Source organism: Panicum virgatum, chromosome 9K, assembly GCF_016808335.1.
Source record: "Panicum virgatum strain AP13 chromosome 9K, P.virgatum_v5, whole genome shotgun sequence".
Classification (NCBI taxonomy): Eukaryota; Viridiplantae; Streptophyta; class Magnoliopsida; order Poales; family Poaceae; genus Panicum; species Panicum virgatum.
Window position 1 is genome coordinate 10,796,275 of NC_053144.1, and position 23,248 is coordinate 10,819,522.

The 23,248-nt window shown below is 46.5% G+C and overlaps 3 protein-coding genes and 1 pseudogene across 32 annotated transcripts; 2 read left to right on the forward strand and 2 right to left on the reverse strand.

Annotated features, from left to right (window-relative positions):
- Window positions 1–22: 22 nt before the first annotated feature.
- On the reverse strand, window positions 23–7,423 carry LOC120650069 (putative UDP-rhamnose:rhamnosyltransferase 1). 30 transcript variants are annotated; one of them, XM_039927078.1, is made up of 10 exons: window positions 6,272–7,415; window positions 5,797–5,937; window positions 5,204–5,308; window positions 4,882–4,952; window positions 4,655–4,779; window positions 4,386–4,430; window positions 3,841–3,951; window positions 2,461–3,074; window positions 1,307–2,331; window positions 23–1,133 (listed from the first exon to the last, which is right to left on the reverse strand). In XM_039927078.1, exons 8-9 carry the CDS (start codon window positions 2,914–2,916, stop codon window positions 1,330–1,332), a joined length of 1,458 nt encoding a protein of 485 aa, XP_039783012.1. In that variant the 5' UTR covers window positions 2,917–3,074; window positions 3,841–3,951; window positions 4,386–4,430; window positions 4,655–4,779; window positions 4,882–4,952; window positions 5,204–5,308; window positions 5,797–5,937; window positions 6,272–7,415; the 3' UTR covers window positions 23–1,133; window positions 1,307–1,329. The 30 variants fall into 30 exon arrangements, 25 of the variants coding, with proteins under 25 accessions (XP_039783012.1, XP_039783011.1, XP_039783001.1 ...); XM_039927077.1 differs by having other exon boundaries at window positions 4,882–4,957; XM_039927067.1 differs by having other exon boundaries at window positions 4,882–5,089; window positions 6,272–7,413.
- A 1,123-nt stretch (window positions 7,424–8,546) lies between these two features.
- On the forward strand, window positions 8,547–12,274 carry LOC120650071 (pinin-like). The gene is made up of 10 exons (XM_039927089.1): window positions 8,547–8,721; window positions 8,808–8,909; window positions 9,007–9,072; window positions 9,170–9,322; window positions 9,416–9,529; window positions 9,968–10,039; window positions 10,444–10,527; window positions 10,622–10,722; window positions 11,037–11,121; window positions 11,663–12,274. Exons 1-10 carry the CDS (start codon window positions 8,647–8,649, stop codon window positions 12,044–12,046), a joined length of 1,236 nt encoding a protein of 411 aa, XP_039783023.1. The 5' UTR covers window positions 8,547–8,646; the 3' UTR covers window positions 12,047–12,274.
- Window positions 12,275–12,720: 446 nt separating this feature from the next.
- On the reverse strand, window positions 12,721–19,921 carry LOC120650070 (phosphatidylinositol 4-phosphate 5-kinase 1-like). The gene is made up of 10 exons (XM_039927088.1): window positions 19,452–19,921; window positions 18,829–18,916; window positions 17,512–18,558; window positions 16,700–16,867; window positions 15,645–15,810; window positions 15,282–15,392; window positions 15,016–15,203; window positions 14,265–14,404; window positions 13,553–13,718; window positions 12,721–13,109 (listed from the first exon to the last, which is right to left on the reverse strand). Exons 2-10 carry the CDS (start codon window positions 18,864–18,866, stop codon window positions 12,830–12,832), a joined length of 2,304 nt encoding a protein of 767 aa, XP_039783022.1. The 5' UTR covers window positions 18,867–18,916; window positions 19,452–19,921; the 3' UTR covers window positions 12,721–12,829.
- A 1,158-nt stretch (window positions 19,922–21,079) lies between these two features.
- Window positions 21,080–21,760, forward strand: LOC120647702 (annotated as a pseudogene).
- Window positions 21,761–23,248: the final 1,488 nt, after the last annotated feature.

Below are 23,248 nucleotides of genomic sequence, written 5' to 3' on the forward strand. Positions count from 1 at the left end.
CAAATTTATCTCGCCAGTTCACTAGATCTCTAAACTCTCAAAACATATATTTGGATCCACAAACTCTCTCAAGAGGTCCATCTTAGCTATAAAATGCGTCACGCAAATGTCCAATACTAACATGGAATGCTATGTTGACGAACATATAAAAAATCCCTCTAATTAATATCATCTTCACTTGTAGGTCCCTGAGCACCTCTCACTCCCATTTTTTTCCCTTCCTCTTCTGCTGGGACACAAGATCGAGCCGAGCTTGCTCACCAAATCCACCGCCCACTAGTCTTTCTCGTCTGACTTCTCTTGCAAGCACCCTTCCCACTTGCTCCTCCACCGCCCGCCTCCGTTCCCTAATCGTTTCACCGGCTCTCCGACTGGGAATTGGTGTGCCATCGCCAGCCTCCATTGGAAACGCCCAAGCTCTGCCCGCCCCCCTCATCTGCGCAGCACAATGGACGCGGCGAAGAAGTTAAAGCACGAAGAGTGTGTCCAAGGGCTCGGGCGAGTTCATGGAGCGCTAGTGCAAAGAGGTCGAGCATGGCATGCGCGGCTGTAGTGGGACCCGTGGTAGCCCCGGTGGCAATGGCGACCAAGATGGACTACTTCTCACCGTACCACCGCCTCGTCCCTCGCGCTCCCGCCCGCAAAGTTGTACATCTCCCAATCCATCTTGCTCGCCAATGCGTCTCCAGGGTGGGTGGAGCCCCCTTACCAGGAAGAAGGAGAGGAGGAAAATAAACCCCTCCTTCACATTCTAGATCCGACAGTTGTTGGGAGTATGCTTTGTTGTCACGGGTGAAGTTAGAGCATAGAGGAGTACAAGACCGAGTGCATACCTCAATATACACATGTAAAAAAGACCTTGTCCCCGGTAAAATTTTGATGCTAGTCACTGATTTTTTTTTTGTAGTGCATGTGCACTCGGCAACTCCAACGTGACTTCGCCCCTGCTTGCAGTCCGCTGCTCCCCTGGCTTGTGGCACCGTACAAGCATGTGGATGCCACTGATGACTTGTCCAAAGAGAGCATCTTTAACCAGGTGCACGCGCACGGGCTGCATGTGGTGAAGAATCCGTTTGGCCATTTCACGTTCAACATCGTGCCGCGCTTCATCCAACTCCCGCAAGGCCACAAACCTGTCGCGCAGGAGCGAGAAGAAGTTTGAGGATCCAAATAGTCATTTTGAGAGTTTACTGTTTAGAGACCTAACTGATACAGTGCTACAAATTTAGGGACCTATGATGCATTTTTACTCGGAATAAAATTACTTCTAATAATGTTTTAAATTTATCAATCCACAAATATATACCCATTAGGCCGTGGCCAATCTCTTCACTCAATGCAGGAGGATCTCAAGCGCTCGACGAATTCGTCAATGCATCTCTCCTGGCACGTCCTGTCCGCCACGATCTCTCGCAGCTTCTTCGCGTTGGCCACAAAGGTCTCCCTGCTTTCATCCTTGGACATGACGGCACGGACTGCCCTCGCGACGGCATGGCGGTCGAATGACCCGTCCTCTTCATCCCTCGGCACTTGCACTCCGATCTGCCGCTCCTCCATCAACCGCGCGTTCGACCCCTGGTCGCCATGGATCGGGAGCATGATCAGAGGGCGCCCGAACAGAAGCCCCTCGATGGTGGAGTTCCACCCGCAGTGCGTCAGGAACGCGCCGACGGCACCGTGCGCCAGGATGCTGATCTGCGGAACCCACCCCATGGCGACGAGCCCACGGCCGCGCGTGCGCTCCTCGAAGCCCGGCGGGAGGATGTCCGCGTCACCGGCGCCGGCGGGCTTCCTCAGAGCCCAGAGGAAGGGGAACCCGGCGAGCTCCAGCCCGAGAGCCAGCTCGTGCACCAGCTCGATGCTCAGGGGCACTTCGCTCCCCAACGCGACGTACACGACCGCCTCCGCCGGCTGCGCGTCCAGCCACGGGACGATGGCGTCGCCGGCGTCCTTACCGGCGGCGCGGGCTCCGTCGGGCGACGGCGGGAGGAGGCCGAAGGGGACGAGCGGCTTGCCGAAGAGCGTGGGGAGGCGAGACAGGGCCTCCGGCTCCAGCTCGGCGCAGGTCCGCAGGCCGACGAAGCTGCAGCACCGCATGGTTAGGAAGAAGCGCTGCCCGACGGAGATCCCCGAGGCGCCTTCGGTGCTGTACAAGTTCCTGTTCTGCTCCGCCTCGAACCTCGGAGCCTCCGCCGCCGGCTGTCCGTCTCCGGTGGCTTCGTGCTGTTGTTGCCCATCGCCAGGGCCAGCCAGCTCGGGCCGTGTCTGGGCGGCGTCGGCGAGCGCGGCAAAGATGGTCGCGGGCAAGTGCAGGAGCATCGCGCATGGAACCTAGTTGATCGTCGCTTGTCAGTAGAAGTTCATCACACGTCACGACGACAAAGACTATGCATATCAATATGGACGGAAAAGTCACTCCAGAATTAATACTGAGGAGTGGACTAATTATAGGTGAAGTACCTTTCGGTCAACGGCGGCGGCGGCAGCCCAGTGATGGAAGTTGTCGAGGAGGACCCAGTCGGGCCTGCTCCCAGGACCCTGCGCGCACGCGGCGTCGAGGAACGCGGAGAAGGGCGCGGCGAGGCCGTCGAACGCCTTCCGGTGGAGCTCGAAGGCGGCGGACGGCAGGTCGTTGGTGGACTCGGCGCCGTCGGGGAGGCCGTCCAGGCGCGGGAGCGGGAGCGCCACGAGGTCCACGCGCGGCGCCAGCGCGGGCGGCACCGGCGGGAGCCGCGCGAGGTTCCGCGGGGTGGACACCAACGACACGCGGTGCCCGCGCGACGCCAGGCGCTGCGCGAGCTCCAGGCCCGGGAGCAGGTGCCCGAACGCGAGCCACGGGAAGATCACGACGTGCATCTCCCACTGCCGGGAGGAGGAGGAGGAGGAGGAGACGACCGCGCCGTCCGCCCCAGCCATCGCCCGCGCGCTCGCCGGCTCAGCCTCGTGCCTGGGAGATCGCCAGATCGGAGCTGGCTAGCTGAGCTAGCTACCAACGAGGTGTCGTCGCGCTGTGGTGGTTGGGCTCTCGGTTTGCCGGATGATATAGGGGGAGCGTGCTGGCAGACTGGCAGTCACTAGAAACAACGCGTGACGTGAGGGATGACTGATGAACTAGTGCATTGCGCGCGCGTTGCGCGCGCATAATTTCTTTGTAATTTTTTTAGGTAATTACTATGGTAGTAGAAGATGTAATCTTGCAGTTGCATTTGTTACATATTTATTCTCTCATTTAGATGTTCTTTAAACAATATGGAACAAGGAATCGAAGTTTCAGGATAAATTTGCGCTCGCTCATGTCAACTTTATCGGTCTGAATAATAAAATTTGTACATTTAATAGACTCATATTGCCATAGAGGACAAATAATAATTTTCTGGTTATGTCACAACGAAATATAAGAGTTATTTACAAGGAGTTTTAGATTTATTGAGATAGTAGCTATCAGCTTCATAGTCTAGGATAAAAAATCTAAAATATGGATATAGTTATTACAACGGAACAAAAGACTTCTGCAAGGGGCTTCATAATTCATAGCAGGAGTGGAGATGTCCTGTAATATTATAATGTAAATAGTATCATGTAATATTATAATGCAAGAAATATTAGTACTGTAATTAAGTTAGAGGCCTGGGGAGAGTAATAAAATCTGGATTAACAGTATGCATGCTGTAAAGAATCACTGAAAGCTCTATAGGAGGGCGAAGGAGTCTAGCATGCTGTAAAAAAAAATTAATGTTATTATGTTTATGCGATACCTATATATGATTCAATAACTATATATGATACCTATATATGATATTATATTGTGCGATAACTGAAGTCACATGAAGAAGCACTAACCTGCTTGTTAGAGATAATCATTGCTTATTTATGCACCCTTGTGTAGAGCTTGACCTGAATGAGCACACTGGAGCTAAATGTTTTGACCATTTTATTTTGCACTTATGGTACCTGTACATGATGGTTCGAAGGATTCAGCCTATAAGTACATTGCCTTACTAATAAAACGAAACTCATACGCTAGATCAATCATTTGAGTGCCCGTAAATCACAGGTTGCAGACAGTAACAATATCATTGGATATAATACAATTTAATGCTAAATATAACACATTCCAGGTGCTATGCAGAGTAGGAGAGCTACAGAACCAAATAGCATACCTATAGAGCCACCTCCAAAGTGACTCGCAACGTTTGTTACTCCATAATACATGGTTCCTTGTGAACTATATTAGAATTCAGTAGCAAATCTAGGAAACTAAGTAACACCCACAAACACATTTTTCAGAACATTTGATGGCACTGCTGCAGAGGTAACATGAGATATTTAAAAGCTGCAGCAAATGTTTCTCGAAGAGCAGTTAAATTAGTAGAGCCTGAACTTACCTTAAAAGAGTCTGTTCTGCTGCCCTTTGGCTCTGAAACACTGGTCTATAAAGATCAAAAGAATAGAAGAGTCATGCTCGATTTAAGAAAAAAGAAGATAAGTACCTTGTCAATTCCAGAATACCCAACTTTATTTTTTATATCCAAACTAATTAATGAGAGTAATTTTCTGAAAACTACAAAAGTTAAAATTACAGGTGGACATAATAGTGACAAATGTGGTGTAACAGACAACAGATGATATTATAAGAGTAACCAGCAGATTGTACCATCAAAGTAGATGTCTCCTACTTCCTTGTAAGCCGAAGGAGAACATCAAATCAGTACAGGCGGAGTAACATATGGAAGTAGTTAACCTAAAGTTGGTGATTCCATGGTGGGCTGAGGTATAAAGCTGGAAGAAGGGAAACAATGGAGGTTTGGATTGAATAGCCAGGTTGAGGAAGATGACTAAGGCATTATTAAATGAAAGAAAAAGAGGAAAATATGCATGAACCTGATGCAATGTGTACTTCTGCTGACAAGACTTCACAGCGTCTTGTATCTTTTCCTGGTGTTCACACAGATCTGTTCTGATAAAGGAGGAAAGAAGTCAGAGCAGACAGGAAGCTAGCAGGGTGAGAAGCAAAGAAGTCAAAAGAAGAGGTGGCAAACAATGAGGTTCAGATGCTCTGGTTGGTCAGATGGCCTGTCAGGCTGCGATGCTGTATGCGCTCACATGGCAGTTGAATATAAGATGGTGTGGGTTAATTAAAACAGAAAGGTACAATTAGCTATAAGAATCTTTATAGAAGAGAAGCTAAATTAGTAGAGCCTACCTTCAAAGAGTCATTCCCATTAACTCTGAAGCCTCGAACTGAAAACATGAGACTTCCTTGTATAGAAGCAATGCTAGAAGCCAGGAGCAAAAGAAAGATGCCCTTCTGCTTCAAAATAATTTTTCAAGAGTGTTTGGATCAAAATAACTTTTCTATGGCAGGTTGGATTAGCTTTCAATTGTTGGATAACTTTGCACCAGAATTTACAATACCCCTTAAATATGCTGTGGAAGTGTGAAGATATGCCAGGATTGATAAAACTGAGGACAGTTGGTTGAGAACAGTAAGTCCTAAAAGCCACCACAAACTGTTTATTATAATTAACTCGATTTCCTATATGCATCTTTGCGATGTTAATGGGAATCTTACTGCACTTAACAGCTGGCCGGCAAAAAACGTGATCATTTCGTTAATTGGACTTTTGTTATTCTAACAGATGCTGATATAGTTTGTAGGCATTCTACTTTTCAGGACTACCAGGAAGGCTAGAAATGGATAATGAATCAACTACATGGCATTCAATTCATCTTGAATAAGGAAAAAAACCCCTTGCACTATAGCAACAAAGCATAAAAATATATGCCTCAAATTACCTCTGTGGCAGACCTGCTTGAGAAAAAAAAAGGTGCATATGCAGCTTCTGTCTCTACTGCTAACCGTTGAGCTTTCTGGAATTCTTTGAGGATTGTTTGGAAATCCGTAGTAAGCTTTGCATCAGCAATCTTCTTAGCAGCCTGCAGTTTAATATGATGTCATAAATACAAAATGTACAAAGATAAACTATAAACATACAACAACAACAACAACAACGTAGCCTTTTTTCCCAAGCAAGTTGGAGATCACAAATACAGCAGAATGTATGGAAATGCCAATATTAACCTCATCTATCCTTAATTTCTATGACCATGGAGATATCATTCTCTGGTGCTTTTTTAAGAGGAAAGATCCATGTGGAATGTATGCATTGACACACTGCCTAGTCGTTGCAAGGGTTCAGAATGATGATGGTGTAAGATTGAAACTATTTGTTTACATCTGAGAACAGAGCCATTATGTTTGAGTAGTTACCTAGCAGTTGTGTTGTACTTCCATTCTCACATCTTGAATGGTTTTTATTCAATGTGGAAATAATGCCAGTAGCTGATAGGTGACCTCGACGTTGTGCTCAAGGAAAACACCAGAAAATTATTCGACATGTAATTGCCAAAATATCAGAAGGGGAGTTAGACATTCTCGAATTTTAAACAACAACTTACCTGTAACTTGGTAAAGCCCATAGTGTTAGTATCATGCGTGCTGTTATTTGAAGGTTCTAAACCAATATTCCTGGAAGGATCAATTGTCTCCTTGGCATCTTGTTTTGCTGTGACAGGTGCAAATTAAATTGTCTCCTTGGAACACACTAAACACGCATACTACGTGAAAGGGCAGTGCAAGATTCGTTAAGCAAGCACTTCAAATCGAAGGGCAAGTCAGTACAAAGGAGATTCAGCCGTGGTCCCTGTAGCAAAGATACACCAAATCTGAAGCACCTAGTTTCCTGCAGAGGAATTCTAAATGCTGCCGTGGTGACTCCGGTTTAGGTAGTTCGAATCTGACGCTATGTACATGGACGAACAAAAGGGGAAGTTCATCTTGGACGGGGGCCTAAACAGTAAAAACGCAGACTGAAATAACATTACAAGAACAACAAGCCTGGAGACCAACCTGCTGATGCTAACTGAAGAGGATGGACCCCGAACACGCAGCTACCGGATGCGTAGAATCTGTGCAAAACAAAGCTGTTAGTAACAGATCTAAAAAAAAAGAGGTAAGGGGAAAAGTACAGGAAGAGCTCCTAGTGCAGGGGAAGTAGAAAAGATAAATTGGAGAGTTCAATCAGAGGGCAAGGGACTCGATTTGAGCTGGTCGACGGCGGGTAGGAGGCGGTGGGAAGGAGGAGGAGCCGGAGACGGGTATGGCGACGCGCGAGCGGCGCGCTGTCGGCGGCGGGAAGGAGGGGAAAAAGAGGAGGACGGCCCGCATGGCGCCGGCGCCGAGCTCGGTTGCTGCGTTGGCGGCGGGGAGGAGGAAGGAGGAGGAGGAGGAGCCGGGGATGGGGAGGGCAGGGAGGAGGAGAGGTGGGTCGGCGGCGGGGAGGAGAGCAGGGGAGCACGAGACGGCGGTGGGAAAAAGACTGAAGATGATGCGAAGATGCGAAGATTTTTATGCTTCCAATGGTCGTTTCGCTGTTCTGCAACAGGATTCGACCGCTAATCGATGGAGTAACTTCTTGGCCTAACGGTCCGATCCAAGCGGACCAAACCGCGGCTTGCCCCTCCCATGCACTGCGCTGCACATGGTAGGCTCTACCGGACCTCTCCTTTTCTCTTTAACTGTCTCAGTTCCAAATTACATGTCTTTTTTAATTTTCTAAATATGTAGAATTTACTATACATCTAAGGGTGGATTTGGTAGTGCTCCAAATTTTTTCAAGAAATTTCAGATCCAAATTCTCCACAGAAACATTTGTCTGCTGAGACAGCGAGAATCGATGAAACCATTTGGTTACCGATCTAGATTCTCGCTGAAATGAACTAGAATCACCGAGAAACACACCTGTTTGGATGATTCTCATTCCTAGTAAAAAAACGAGAAATGTTTCTCCATTCAACCATGTTTAGTTCCATAAAATTTCTTACAGTACCCACCACATCGAATCTTCGGACATATGCATAGAACATTAAATGTAGTTGAAAAAATAATATTAAATATAGTTGAAAAAAATAACTCATTATACAGTTTAACTGTAAATGACGAGAAAAATCTTTTAAGTCCAATTAGTCTATTATTGGACGTTAATTGTCAAATAACAACGAAAATGCTACAGTACCAAAATTTAAAAAATTTCACGAACTAAACAAGACCACCCTTTGGCACAAATTCTGATGATTCTTACGAGAAACGGAACCGATTCTTGCAACCAATGGCACCATAAATGAGTATTTCCTTGAGAACAGTACATGGATCGGAGTACGGAGCTTGTTTTTTTTGCATGGGTTGCTGAATCGCAGGAAATATTTTTGCGATTATAAACTAAAAAAAATTACAGACATGTCTCGTTCAGTTTTAATGTTTTTGTGATTTCTCCGAAAAAATTCTCTCTCGAACCAACAGCACTGGATGTGTGCACCTGATCCGACCGCACCTGCCGACCTGACCACACGGCCCGGCGACCGCGACGAACGAGAACGGGAGCGAACGGCTCAGGGCCCGTGGCGCTCGCGAGTTTTACTCGTACTCCTCGCCGAACGATGCGTCATCCGACGGCGGAGGCTACTAGAAACCAAAGGCTCCGCCTCCGCATCCCAGACTAGGGCACCCAAACCCCGAGCCATCCCTCCCCCGCACACGAGCCCAATCCCCCCGCGCATCCAAACCCAAACCATCCTCTCCGCGAGGCGATGGCCGCCGCGACGGAGAAGAGAGCGGAGGACATCCGCCGCGAGCTCCAGGAGCTCCAGCGCCAGCACCGCGAGGTACGTCCCCCTCCCTGTCCGGCGCTTCTCGAAGCCTCCGTACTCCCCTGGACATCTACCATGACCCTTTATCGTCCCCCTCGCAGATCACCGAGCGCCTTCGCGATCCCCGCGGTCTTCGCCGCGGCGACGCCGGCCCTGGACCTGGACCCGGGGGCCCCCGCCCGCTTCGTGGCTTCGTGAGACCTGTACGCTTCTACCCTACGTCTCCTTCCCTTCCCCATCCCGTTGCTCTCTCTATTTTGTCCGTAACACTTTTTTTTATTCCCAATATCTCTGTTGTAGGCACCGGGTGCGGAATCGGGGGATCAGCCTGCGCAGAAGCGGCGGCTGCTATCTGCCGTGGTTAAGGTTGGTATTGCCCTTGTATTTCATCTCTACTCTGTAATTGTTTGGTTTACTTGCCAGCACCTTAAAATTTGTCTCGATGCTTGACGTGATAACGTAGGTGGATGGCGCTGAAACTAATGAGGAAGGTGAAAAGGCTGCAGAGGCAGAGGGACGCGAGGAGGGTTCAGGTGCCGCTGAAGGTGGTGACAGGAGGGCTGTTAGCAATGGTGGTTTCAGGAGGGATGGGAGCCTGCGGATGCCAAGGAGGGTGGTGAGTAGAGCAAATGGGAAACTGATTGTGGGTTTGCTTGTCATTGTGTTATATGTGTTTTTTTGGGTCTTAGGTTGTATCATTTGATTGCAGGACTATAATTCCCTTCCAGAGCCAGCTCCAAGGGAGCTTCCCAAGAATGACGATCCAAATATGGTGAAAAGGAATAAGAGGATGTTGGGCCAGCTTCTTGTCGGTACATTAGAGGTAAAAGAATCCTTATGCATAATGATGGATCTGCAGTCCTTAGAAGTTAGGACTATGTGATTCCTTATTTATTTATTTATTTATTTATTTTATACTCCCTAGAAGAAGTCTAGTGTTTAGCTTTTGCTTGCCCAGTGTGAGCTTGAACATGTTAACAAACCTGCCACTTGGGTATCGGTTTAATGAAGTAGTGAAGTGCTCAATGTTAACTCTATGGACTTATTTCAATTTTAAGGGATATTGGCGCTGACATGTAACATGTTGTTGGGCTATTGTTATTTTATTTAAGCTAACCACTAGCATAGATATCTGGGATTGCCATAGGCCTTTTGAATGTTCGGTGTGCCATTGATTGCACTACATTATTGGTATGTACATTTCTGTTTGTGAAAAGTTTAGTTTATCCGATTCTTGATTCTACTCATTTTTGCAATGCAGAAATTTCAGCAAGAGGACAAGAAATTATCCAACTCTGAGGCTTATCTGCGCAGATCAGAGACGCAGCGAAAGGTTTTGCTTATGTCTCCTGTGCCTATCTGAATTTCTAAGTCAATGACTGGTCTTGAGTAGGGGTAACTTACACCTGCCATGTACTAAGTGCTACAGTCTAGTGACTTTTCGTATATGCATATAATGCATTGATGTGCTCATGGGCACAGCACACTTTTAAAATTTTGTGAGTGCATCAAGCATTGTCTTCTGAAGGAGAAAAAAATGTACTGTCATACGGGCATTTTTAAATTCATTTGTCTATGGAATCTCAAAAAAGATGCTTGCTTATATGGTTATAATAGTAGGGAAGAATTGGTTCATGATATTTTGCTTGTGCATATTTAGGTAAATTTTTTAGCAATTTAAGTTTTTATTATACATAACTCATTGTGGATGCTGAAAGTTTTTTCTTTTGAATGTAGGCTGAGCAAAAGGTTCGTGAGGAAAGTGAAAGATTGCGACAGCAGGAACGAGAGCAAATTGCAGAGAAGCGTAAGCGTGACATGGTAAAGTTCTATGCATTGTTTTATGAGAAATGTATTCATCTGCCATAACAATTTTTCAATTGACGCTATTTAATCCTTGGATGGTCTTGTTTAGTTGCTTCGCGCTCGTGTAGCTGCTAAGGCAGAAGAAAAAAGGCTGGAGCTGTTGTACATTCAGTGGACTGAGCATCATAAAAAGCTGTCCAATTTCTTAAGGTAACTTTACTGATTTGCATCATTCTACCAACTTAGATCCACAATTGGCTTCCCTACTTTCTTCTTTTGACTCGTTTTGCATATTTGTCTTAGTTATTCTACTTTCTTTTTGATGGATCTGTTATTTTCTGCATGCTGCAGGTTATTTTTATTTCTGGTCCAAAAGTGTCCATATTGACAATTAAATTGAGGGAAGATACGTTCTAATTGTATGCAGACTTGATGTTTGATGACCATTAGTGTATCGATTTACATAATATTGAAAATATCTGTTCCGTGTTTGAATCTTATCTGATTACCCCCGCGTTTGGCAGGACAAAAGCTGAGCCACCTATTTACTATATGCCAGCTAAACCGATCATTGATGATCCTACTGTTATTGAGCAGAATAAGGAAAAGGTATATCCTACTCAAACTGAGAACTTTGTAATTGTGCATACTCTTGTATTATAACAGAAAATTAAACATGCCTGATGATTGGTGCACTATTTGCTGAATGACATAACTCCATCCTTTTAGTTTTAACTTGGAATTTGGAATTCTACGGACACTTACCTTCTGATAAATTCAATAATAAATAGATACAAAATTGTCATTTTTCTGCTGTGATGTTTGTGTGTACTGATTGGAAGTATAGATATGAAGGAAACAACCTGGATGCGGCGCAGTCTTCGATGAAATTTTAGACTCGCGATGATTGAACCATACCTAGTAAAATCCATATTTGCAATTTAGCTATTCCCTGGTGAAAATCAAACAGTCAATGAGCTTTGAATCGCGAAGTTTGGTTTAGAGTAGCTTAGAAAATCAGTTTTTATTGGTGAGAGCCATTGACAGGCGCGTTTGATGTGTAGAGTATTTATTTCAGACTTTCAATTATGTGTTCCTGTTTTCTGGATCAGTTGTTCTTGACCAACCTAGCTTATATAAAACACTGCAGGCATTTGAAGAATGGAAATCTGTGCGCAGAGCCGAGCTGACTCAGTTTCAAAAGCAAGTTGAGGAGCAATATCTCTCCAATGTTGAGAGGCAGTTGGAAAGAATCCAGAATGCCCGAAACGCTCGGAGAGCAAACGGGCCTGCTAACATGCAAGAAATGGACAAGGAGCTGGACACACACAGAGCGGAGCATGGTCCTAAGACTCGGCGAGTTCCTGAGGAGGGTGGCAATGATGAGGACGAGGATGCGGAGGATATGGCAGCGGAAGATGAGCTGATGGAAGAAGTTCTGGGCATCAACGATGGGATTAACGAGGATCCGTCCAAGCCTTCCGATGAAGCTGTCACTGATAGTGGTGAACCTGCACCTGAGGAGGCACAATAGGAATGTTGTTGCGAGCTAAGCACTAAGGCGGTCTGCATTTTGATCAGTTTAGTTGACATCTTGTTTGGACTGCTTGTACGTAGGCTGTATTGCTGTGAGTTTCTCTTCTGTTCCCTTGGTCATGTGATATTGTTGTTTGCCCTATTTGACATTTGTTCCATACACTTGACTGTCAATTATATCGTATCCTTGTATCACCGTTTATTAATACACCCTACATTTCTCTTATACTACGCGGAATCTCGTGTGAAAGATGCGTGGTTAGTGTTCTAGGCTTCAGATGAGCTTTTTTTTTGTGAGGTAACTGGGCCCTGTGGCCCTGAAAAGAGAGCAGATGACGTCGGTACGTCGAATGAAACATTGCCTACGGATCGGGTGAGCCTCGCCCTCGCCAGCTGGTTGTCTGTTCTTACTGCCCAGTGCCCCGTACTGCAGCAACTGTCGTCCTGAATCAGCTGTCCCTCTTCAATCGCAATGCCGACGCGAGACAGCGAGACAAAGGAATCTACTTTATATTCTTATATAATCAAATATGTATATGTACCCAAATTATCCTATTGAAACATGCTCTCGTAGCAGATTATGTGCAATCAATTTGTGGGTTTTGTTGCCGCACAGAAGTTTACGATTGTCTGACAACCTGAAAAGCAAAAATCTGCAGAGAAATAACAAAATGACCATTGGAGCTGCGCAAGAACCGTGTTGAATAATTGAGAACATATTAACTTTTTTACAACAAAAAATGGGCGTAGCAGTAATGCTATTTACTATTTATTTGCCTACTCAGTCTTGTTCAGGGAAAACACTCTCCAGGAATTTTACAAATCGTTTCGAATATGAACTCGGATCAACAGCTGATATTGAAAGGGGGTCGAACTTGAGTGATTTGACCGCATGCTCGACCCTTTTCGAAACGTTGTACTCCTGTAGTATGTCTATAATACCAAGGTAGAGAACAACATCGTATTCTTCAATGCTGTCTGGGTTTTCTAGTTCCGTGTTCATGTCCTCACGCACTTTCAGAGCTCGAGCTGGCATATTCACACCTAACTGCACACGGAACCTGAAAACAAATTACAGAGTAAATGTGAATTGGGAGCAGAATTAATCTTCTTTTAGGGCTAATAACTATGTAGAGCTCATGCATATAAGGAAAAGGCTAATAACTACGTAGAAGTCATATGCATAAGTAAATGGCTAATAACTATGTAAAACTCATGTGCATATATGTAAGAATGTATAGTTCATCTCTGTTTAAGGCTAAGAACTACTCGATCATACTTGACATTTAAACCATAGTGGCCAAAAAGAAAACCCTCAATAGGAGTTCAAGGATGGTAACCAAGAAAATAGAGACATCATAATATTATTTTGGGGGAATGAGGAGAGGAAAAAAAATATAATTCACTGGTATAGTATGTGTTATGGTAATGCATTGCAACATCTCAGTTTCAAGCTGGATCATCAATGTTATGCTACACTTTTACAGAGTACAAGAACAAGTACCTTCCGGTCCCAGGCAAAACAAGATCGACTTCTTCATAACCTGCTTCAGATGCCCTGACCATGCTTCCTCTTATGTGTGAACCACCTACTGTAGTACCTGGCTCGTGGGCAACGAGTAGAAATCCCTTCCAAGAACTTTTCTCCCCATATTGCAACAGATCAGTATCTGGTTAACGCAAGAAACAATTTATTACTCCAAGGTATCAGTCAAAAGCTGAAAGTAAGTAACCAGTTTTTCAATGCCAAAAAATAACTTAGAATGTACAGGTGTGTCAATCAAAGATTCTAGTTCCAGTTTAAGCAAAGGTCACCTCGAGAGGGACATAACATAACTAAAGGGATTTTTTGCTCCATTTTACAATTACACTATCCATATTTATATTTGACACTTTTTTGGTCATTTTTGGCTCAACTGCATGAGTTGGCCATAGTACGACCTTTTTTTATGTTATCAAATAATACTTAGGGCGTTCCTTTTTGCCGCTTCTGGTGATATCATGGTCATAATGGTAATATTTTGCCATGTTTGTTCAGTTAAACATGGCTATACTGCCTCTGATGGCTACAACAAAATACCATCTCACAGAGCCTATAAAAACGAAACGAGCTAAAATCAAGAGGCATATTAAAGAACAGGGTCCACATCTGTGGCAAAAGCAAGTTTTTCAAAAAAAAAAAGCTGTGTTTCAAGATTGGGCACATTCCACTATACCTAAAATTCCAGTTTCGAGGCTGTTCTGGTGTGATGAGGATGTCTTCAGGTGATAGGGAGCTCTAAAATGGATTCCCAAGAGCATGCTATAATCAATAATAGACTGGGATTCCAGGAACATACAATCAAGTGATATTTGCCTGAAAATGGTCAGCAGAAGCATTTAGCAAGTACCACCAAATCTAATGATTATAAACCATTTATTCATTAATTTTCAATGTTTAACATCAATGACTCCATGGCAAAGTAACAATAGATTCTCAAGTCCTAGCTGATTCTAGAGCAAATACAACAGCCAGAATTGTGAAGCTTAACCACAGACATGCCATTCCAAGATTTGTACACATTCATAAACAATACAAGAACTAATCATAAGCTCCTTCCTGAAAAGTACTCGCAGACCCACTTTGAGCTATTTCTCTCTCTTTTTTTTGCGAATATGCAAATAGTACAGATTTGCCATTGTATGCATTCTTCAATTTCCAAAGGGAAAAAATATATACATCCATGTCAATATAGAAATACAGTTCTCTAGGCACAAATCTTGGGCGTAAAGTAGAAAATCTAGCACGTGTATCTTACTTTCTATGTTTTTCGCTTACCATCTCTTTCTTGTATTTTCATTGTGGGAGTATAAGTAATTTCATAAACAATAAGGTTACAGACTGAAGACTAGTAGAAATACAAACAGGTAATACCCGGAGAAGACTTGGGCATATAGGAAACAAATAGAGCAAAATTGGCAGCTTACCTGAAAAGTGCGTCCCGCCATGGTTTATCTACATGGAAAACATATGACAGGTCAAGATCCTTTAGTGTTGTGTTCTCATTTATATTTTGCATTTTTGTTGATCGGCCTTGCGTAGAACCCTTCAAGTCATACTTGCGGTGGATTCGAAGCTCAGTGCAAAACATATTTCCCATCACAACAAAGCGGACCTGTACAGAAGCATAAATAACGTTAGCATATGCATACACGGCATACATAAATAATGCAACAAGGACTTGGTTGTGCACCTTTCTTCCTCCTTTCAGAGTAATCCTGTGCACGCCAAAATTTTTTGTAATGAGCGTATTATCATAAGCTCTGACATGATTGTAATATTTTGGAAGCATCTTCAACAGTATCTGCAGCATGTATTACATCAAACCAGTCTGCGGTATCCATATCTTATCGCTCATAAACATAAATAGCTTTTTGCTTCCTATGAATGTTTTGTTCTTGTTTCCTAAGAATTTTCATGTTTACTAATATCAAAATCACAAAAGCAGAACCATTTTATATGCAACAAATTTGTCCTGGCTATATAATATCAACAGCTCATCCAAATATTAAGAACAACTAAAACACGCGCTCATAAATAGCCCTGACGACGTTACCTTCAACTCAGTTTTTCTCAATGTTTTAATGACAAAGCGTTCATCCTGTGAAAGATAGAAAATACTGCCACTTTTCCCGGGTGAAGAAAGCTCTTTTAGACTGTCATCACCACATATGGACATCATGTAATCTGCAGCATCAATATGAAACATTTCTCGTAGATTCCTGAAAATTTTGAGTCAATTAGCTATGACAAAAAAATGATGGATTAGTGTGCAGAATCCGTTAAGGTTATGAAGTGATGAAAATTTCTCTACAGTATGTACCATCCCGTATTGGTTTCTACAATCGTTACGCCAATAAAGCTCATAACTTAAACCAATAAAAAGTATCAATCCAGATCTGACAAGCGCCTAAGGGAATTTGGCTCTTCCAAAATTGATCACCATATTAGCATGGGACTCCTTGGGTTGGACGTGTGCATGGCCACATGCAAACAAAAACAGAGGAGGGAGCATCTCAAAGTCATTATTGCTGCCTGATGCGTTTGTCATGGGTCAATGACTGGCAAGTTCCCATCGGATTACTACAATTTTTATCACTAAGAGTAAATGGAAAACGGGGAGCTAATGTCTCCTTGGTCTGAAGATGGAAACCGACGATTAAAGGTGGAGGATAGAGCAGTAGTTCAAGAGAAAAGAATGCTCCAAACAGAAAAATATGGTGCACATCATTTTGCTTCAGTTTGAGGCTTTGGGTAATGCTATTATGAGTAGTGCCATGACTCATACTTTAGATCAGACAAACTGCTCAGATGTAATCATATGAATCTTTATAGTTTCTAGTTCATGTTGATATACTATTTTCTAAAGGGAAAACATAGGCTGCCTAATCATTGTATAGCTTCTAATTAAAAAATCAGCCATTGTTTACATTAGCTTCTTTGTCATCTTCTATAGCTAGTTAGGTAGGGGTGAACTGCAGTAGACCTCCATAGTTAATTAGAAATGAATGAATCACAGTTTTAATATCAAATTACATTCAGTACTAGCAGTAACAGAACAGCATGAAATAGCAGAATCTTATACAATTAACAAACTAAAAAGAGGCATACCGGAAAACCATAGGACAATAATCCTTCCAAAAGAAGTTGACAGAGCAATGTGGTGGGGTATACTGCGAGCCCTCACAAGGGAAGTACATTCTTATCCGTGCTCGAGGTCCAAAATCATTTGAACGGACTTCACGCAATGGCACAGGGGTGATTTTGCCCACAGTATACCTGAATAACAATAGTATGGGGTTTAGGTTACAGAAAGGACTGGGAGTAGGAACATAGTTACTGAAGTGTGTGAGGCCGCTAAATTAAGCTACCAAAAATAATCTTTTGGATGTAATATAGCTACAGTACCCTCAAATAGAAATCACAAGGACAAACAAACATTAGAGTAAAACTAAGATGATATAAATCTGGAGTTAAATTAGTATGGGCAGTGTGGGAAAATATGCCGAGGAAATATGAAAGTGCCAACTATTTATGTATGTAGATGCCACTAGATTTTCTTCCTAAAAGGAATAAGAAAGTTTATCCAATATCATAATAGTGCTTGAAACGTGATTCCTTCCATCGCCACTCAAATACTTGGAAGGTTCAATCAACCTTTTACTGCCAACCACTATTCATTCTTGAATAACTAATGCCATGCTCAGAAATAAATATGAGTTCCTTATCTGAAAGCTACAGGTACCCAATCCTGATGCATGGGTTGGTTCTTTCATATGTGGTAGTAGCATATCTCATCCTAAATAGATATATATGGAGTGAACCCGAAAAATAAACCACCATAAAAGTATCATTTTGACAGGATGATATAAATGAACTCAGATGACATAGAATGGCAAATATTCGTACAACTTACACCTTACCTGATGCCGAGTTGCAGATTAAGCATTAGGTAATAGCTCCTGTGGCCTTTGTAAATAGTCTCCATGGGCCCACCAGCTTGTTTTTGCCAGGTATGCTCCTGTGTTTTACCACTATCCGGCAATCTGCAATCATGACCTTTTGGCTTTTCCGAGATAAGTACTCCTTGTACATATTCCCGCTCATAGACTAATACTTTATCAACTCCACTATCTTGTGGACAATCACCAGTTGTCAAAGGTTCAGTAGATGAATCTTCTGACAAGTGATTTCCAGAATTATCATCAAAAACTGGTGCAGTACCATTTGAAATACGCCTGGGTCGATGGAAAAGGTTGCGTATTCTCCACGTGTTGCAAAGTTTTTGCAACAGAAACAAGAGTCCACTATTGACATTTTCATTACCGGAACTTGCAGCACTAGAAACATCATGGTCTGTTACGCACTCAGACACTTCAAGGTTACAAGGAATTTTACTCCCGGGTTGATAAAACATACCATGCCCATCCTTGAGCCCCCTGTCCCATGTACCGATGTAACATGCTCCTGATGCATATTTGCAAAATCCTTTTCCATGAGCCAGTCCATTAAGCCAATTACAATCCAGAGTATCACCATTTGTCCACTTCATCACTCCTCTGCCATTCATTTTGCCGGATTTCCAGCTTCCAATGTAGGTGTTACCATTAGCCCATGTATATTTACCAAATCCCTCTGGCAAACCCTCATTCCAGAAGCCTTCGTAAGTATCAGAGTTGGCATAAACCATTGTGCCCATTCCATGCTTTTTGTTCATCCTCCACGAACCTTTATAAAGAGAGCCATCAACTCCTTTGAATGTGCCTGTTCCATCAATGAAACCTCCAGAGACATCTCCATCATATGAAGCACCAGAAGGCCACTGAATTACTCCTCTACCAGTCATCTTGCTTGTATCCCACTCGCCATAATAAAGAGTTCCATCTGTCCACATATACTTTCCAAATCCATGAGGAACTAAACCAGCGAAGTTGCCAACATAGATGTCACCATTTGGAAGGGTATTCCCCCTAGACAGAAAGACAAAATAAGGCTACCAACAATCGCTAGTTATATTGAAATGTCTAAATGATAGTGCTTACAAGCTTTCCAACAACTAAATTGGAAAAGAAAATTAAAAATTTAAAGCAGAGCATTAGCAGTGAACAGCGGATGCATACAAATCTACTTGTCATTTTAGTGGGCTTTACTTTTTTTTTGTTTTGAAAAAGCACTGAAAACCCTTCCATTAAACAAAACAAAAGGGGCAAATTTCATGATGAAAATGAGAACTAGCACACCTCTGGATGTTCCCCGTGCTTGTCTCTCCAGTGGCCATGCCAAGGTTTACTATGATGGCTAGAAATGGCAAAAATCATTCAGCAAGATCTGAAACAAGATGGAAAAGGTCGTGATTAACGATGGATTCAAAATAAACGCCCGCTGAAAGGAAATATAGACTCGATCCCAGAAAGATTTGCTCCAGATAGATTTCCTATGGAATCAACCCTCATACAAGATTACCAGCCCAAGTCTCCGCTTAACTAGTACAATGAAGATAACTTCAAATATATTATAGTTCATACAATACAATACAAATAAAAAAACAGTCGTTACGAACTGAAAATTTCAGCGAGCAAGGCATGTGGACTCTCGAGAGTGCAGTCTCCCACTCTCCCTTCAGCAGAAGATTGCGACTGAGTTTACATTTCTAACTCTACATGAGGATGCTTTTGAAAAACCACTTTAATCACATAGCTTGAGAACTTCTAAACTGCTCTAGTTAGTTCCACCCAACCTAGGAGCTGGATCAAAGCAAAAGGTTTAAACTCCTGAATTCCAGGAGCGAAACTGGGCGCCTCGGCGACAGCATCTCTAAGCAAAGAACGCAACCAGGAACAGGTCTCGTGGGCGCCATACATACCTCACAAGCAGCACTCACGGCAGCGGCCGGAGCTCATCGCCGCCGAGGGAGATCGCGCGGAGCCGACGCCACGCCCCATCCGACCAGACCACCAGCCTCCGGGAAAGGATCACAGCATAGAGGAAGAGAAGAGGGGGGAGGATAGGCGAGAGAGCCAGAGAGGAGGGGAAAGGGGGCAAGAGGAGATCGACGGGGACAGGCAAGGGGCGAAGGCGACTGGGGCCCGGCGCGGGAGGGAGAAGGGGACGGTGCGGTGGGGGCGGAGGGACGGGAACCACCAACCACGTTGCGCGCGCAAGTGGCCGAGCTGGCGCCGACCAATCCCAGCGCGCGCCACGCCCCCACCCGGGGATTTTTCTCTCTTTTCCTCCCCCGACTCCCCAGGGTTTGCTTCCCTCCGCCCGCCGTCGCCGGACGCCGAAACGCCCCGCCACTGGGGTAATTCCCTCTGGCCTTTCGGCGGCGGCGGCCGCGGCGTCAATCATGGAAAGCGACGGGGGAGGCGGGCGGGCGGGATCGATGACTCGATTCGGCTCGATCTGCTTTGCCAGGTGTGTGTGTGTTGGCAGCGCGGGCGCGCGCGGTGAGCAGCGCGGGCGCGGTCGAGAGGATTCCCCGTGCTTTCACTGCGACAGCGAGGGCGGGCGCGCATGTGGGCGGTCGCGGCGGTGGGGGTGCGGGGAGCGAGGCGGGAGCCAGCCAGAGGCCCCGCACGGACGAGAGGATTCCCGTGCGCGCCATGTGGGCGGGGGCCGGTCACTTTCGGCGGCGCGCTTGTTCGCTTCGCGTCGTCGGAGGGGTGTTCCCGCCTGGGTAGTGGGTTGCTTGCTGGCGGAGTATTTTTTGTTAGCGCCGACCGCCGACATGGCCTGGCGTGGCGTGGGCGTGCGAGCGAGTTCGGTCACGGCGGCGGTGGCTGCGGCAGCGGACGGCGACGGGGAATCTAATCGGGGGCGTAATCTCGGGCCGACGGGGACACGGGCAGAAATTTGGGATTTCGCCATTATCGAGAGTGGGCTTCGCTCTTATGCCATCGCTTTCGTGGGTTTCGCCGGTTTGCCATTATCAAACCGCGTCGCACTGCTGGAATGCCTCCGTCTTCGCCTCCGTCTGCTCCGTCTCCTCCCTCGACGGAACTCCAACGCTGACCCGTCTCCGGCCGCGCCGCTGCCCACGGCTCCCCGCGCGTCCTGGATTTTTGGCGGCAGGAGCTGGCTCCGCCTCGGACTCCTTGGACGGCACGACCTCAACGAGCGCGTCCCCCGCGGCGGCACGCTCGAGGCGGCTCCCGCGACGGGTGGCGCGACCTCGACGGGCGCGGCGCGGAGGCGGGTAAGGGGAGGAGGTGGACTGGTGGAGCTGGGGCTTGACGCCGGCCCGCAGGGGCCTGATGGAGGCGGTGCGCGGGGGAGAAGGTGGAGGTCGCCATGGTCATGAAGGGGTTGGGGGCGAAGGGTGAGCGGGCGGCAGGCAGTACGACGCCTACATGCGCCGCCGCGACGCCAGGCGTGTGGCCGCCGCGTCGGCGGCGAAGGCTCGAGTCACGCAGGCCGCGGCGCGCCCCACGCCGGTCAGCCCGCGTGCGCCGATGCGCGGCGCGGGACGCGCAGGAGGCGGGTGCTGCCGCCATGCCGCGGCTCGCCACCGCGGTGTCTATCCCGAGCACCCCGAGGAGGGACGCCGCGGCGCTGCCGAGGAGCAGGACCGTGATCGATGGCGGCGGCGCGGCGGGAAGCCCGGCGAGGCCGTCGCCGCACCACCAGAGGCGGAACAGCCTTGGCGCGGGCGCGGGCACGGGCACGGGCGGCGCGGCGGCGCCCGCAAGGCTACGGACGCCTCGGGTGCACGACCTCCCCGCGATCGACGTGACCAGCAGCACGCCGAGGCCGTTGCTGCCGTAGCAGGAGCCCTCGCAGGCGCACGCCCACGCCCGGTCCGTGTCCGAGCTGCCGCCCGAGGCGGCGGCGCTGGCCTCCCCGCAGGCACGGAAGCGGTGGGGCAGCCCGGAGAGGACGGCGGCGATGTTCTCGGCCGCCAGCGCCGGCGACTGGCACCGCGACCTGTCCAAGGGGCTCAGGAAGTTGTTGAGCTTCGTGCGCAAGGGCGGAGGCAAGAGCGGCGGCGCCGGCGAGCAGCAACCTTTCCCGGCGCCCAGCCCGTGCGGGGGCGGGAGAAGATGGAGGTCGCCATGGAGTTCCGTCGAGGGAGGAGACGGAGCAGACGTAGGCGATGGCAGAGGAGCAGACGGAGGCATTCCAGCGGTGCGATACGGTTTGATAATGGCAAACCGGCGAAACCCACAAAAGTGATGGCAAAAAAACGAAGCCCACTTCCAATAATGACGAAATCCCAAATTTCTCATGTGGGTTTAGTTACTGCTTCGCCATCTGGTCCATGTGCTTAAAAAGGTCTCCTACTACGCATCGAGAAGATATTTCGGCGCACAGGGAAAGTGACACGTAGGACTCCTTGAACATTCCATTTTTATCTCCTGTGGTGGTCCACTGGACCCAAATTTTCTTACGGGGGCATGGAAGTTGATTGGACAGAGGACAAGGTGGAAGGACCGGCTGCCGCCGGGTCCACGGAAAGTCTTGTGCCTGGGCGTTCGCTTTGGTTGCTCCTTTTTAACTTTTTTTTTCTTGTTATACATTGCATCTATAACTCTTATATAGATCATCCCCACTAAACTGCATTAATTGCTATTTCTTTGAAATTTGGTGTAGCCACATCAGCTTGATAATTTTTAACCACTCGATCTATGATCCAACGACACCAAAGCATTTCAGATCGTGCCTCTTGCCCCTATCACTCCCACACCTGCCCGCCACGCCTGCCCGGGCTGCGCGCACCATCGCACAACAACGCCTTTCATTTTCCTGCTCGGCCTCCGCACAACAGCGCTGCCCACTCGGCTCCCTCCCTTCATCTTCCTTCCGAGCACCACCAGCAGCCTCGCACCACCTCCACCCCGCAGTGTAGCCCGCTATTAATGATGCGATGAAGCACACGCCGCCCCCACACCACCTCCGTCCAGCAGCTCTCACCCCACACCTCTGCACAACAGCAGCCTCGACCCTTTGCATTTCCCTATTCATCTCAGCGCCGCCTGCTATCAATGGTCATCCACCGCCTCCACACCACCTCCGTCCAGCAGCCCTGACCCTGTGCCTTTTGCGTTCTCTGTTTAATTATCCTATTCAGTTATGCGTATCATTTGGTGCTTAATTCCCCTATTTATATTTGTGTTCGCAGTCATTTGTGGCCACGATAATGTCCTGCTCCGTCTTCATCCCATTGCTTGCTCTCCTTTTGTTCAAAGCTATTGGCCCCCAAGTCTCCCATTGCCCTTTCTGATGTAGACCTACGCTGAACCAATCTGCACATTGGGCGAGGTAAAGTTACGTTTGGCCCTTCTACTTTGATAAGCTCTTTCAATCCCCTATGAACTGATAAATGACTTCTTTTAATTTTCAGACCCCCTCTCTGTTCGTCGATAGCATTCCTTTCAATTTTTGTTCCAGCTAAGGTTTAATTTCCAAAGTGTCTCTGAATTTAAAGTTCACATTTCTTAAATTTCTATGTACACTTCATATCTCCATAACAGGAAAAGCCAACCAAAACAATGTCTCCTTCCCTGAAGCAGAGCCAGAAGTGCGTCTCCGCAATGGGGCTGCTGGGTCAGCATCACCGCGCATGCTGGTGGTGTAAATCATCAAGCCCGTCATAACTCATGACCCTGGCGGTGCAGGACAACTAGCGCTGCGTGGTCACACACAAAGACAGACTGCAAGCAG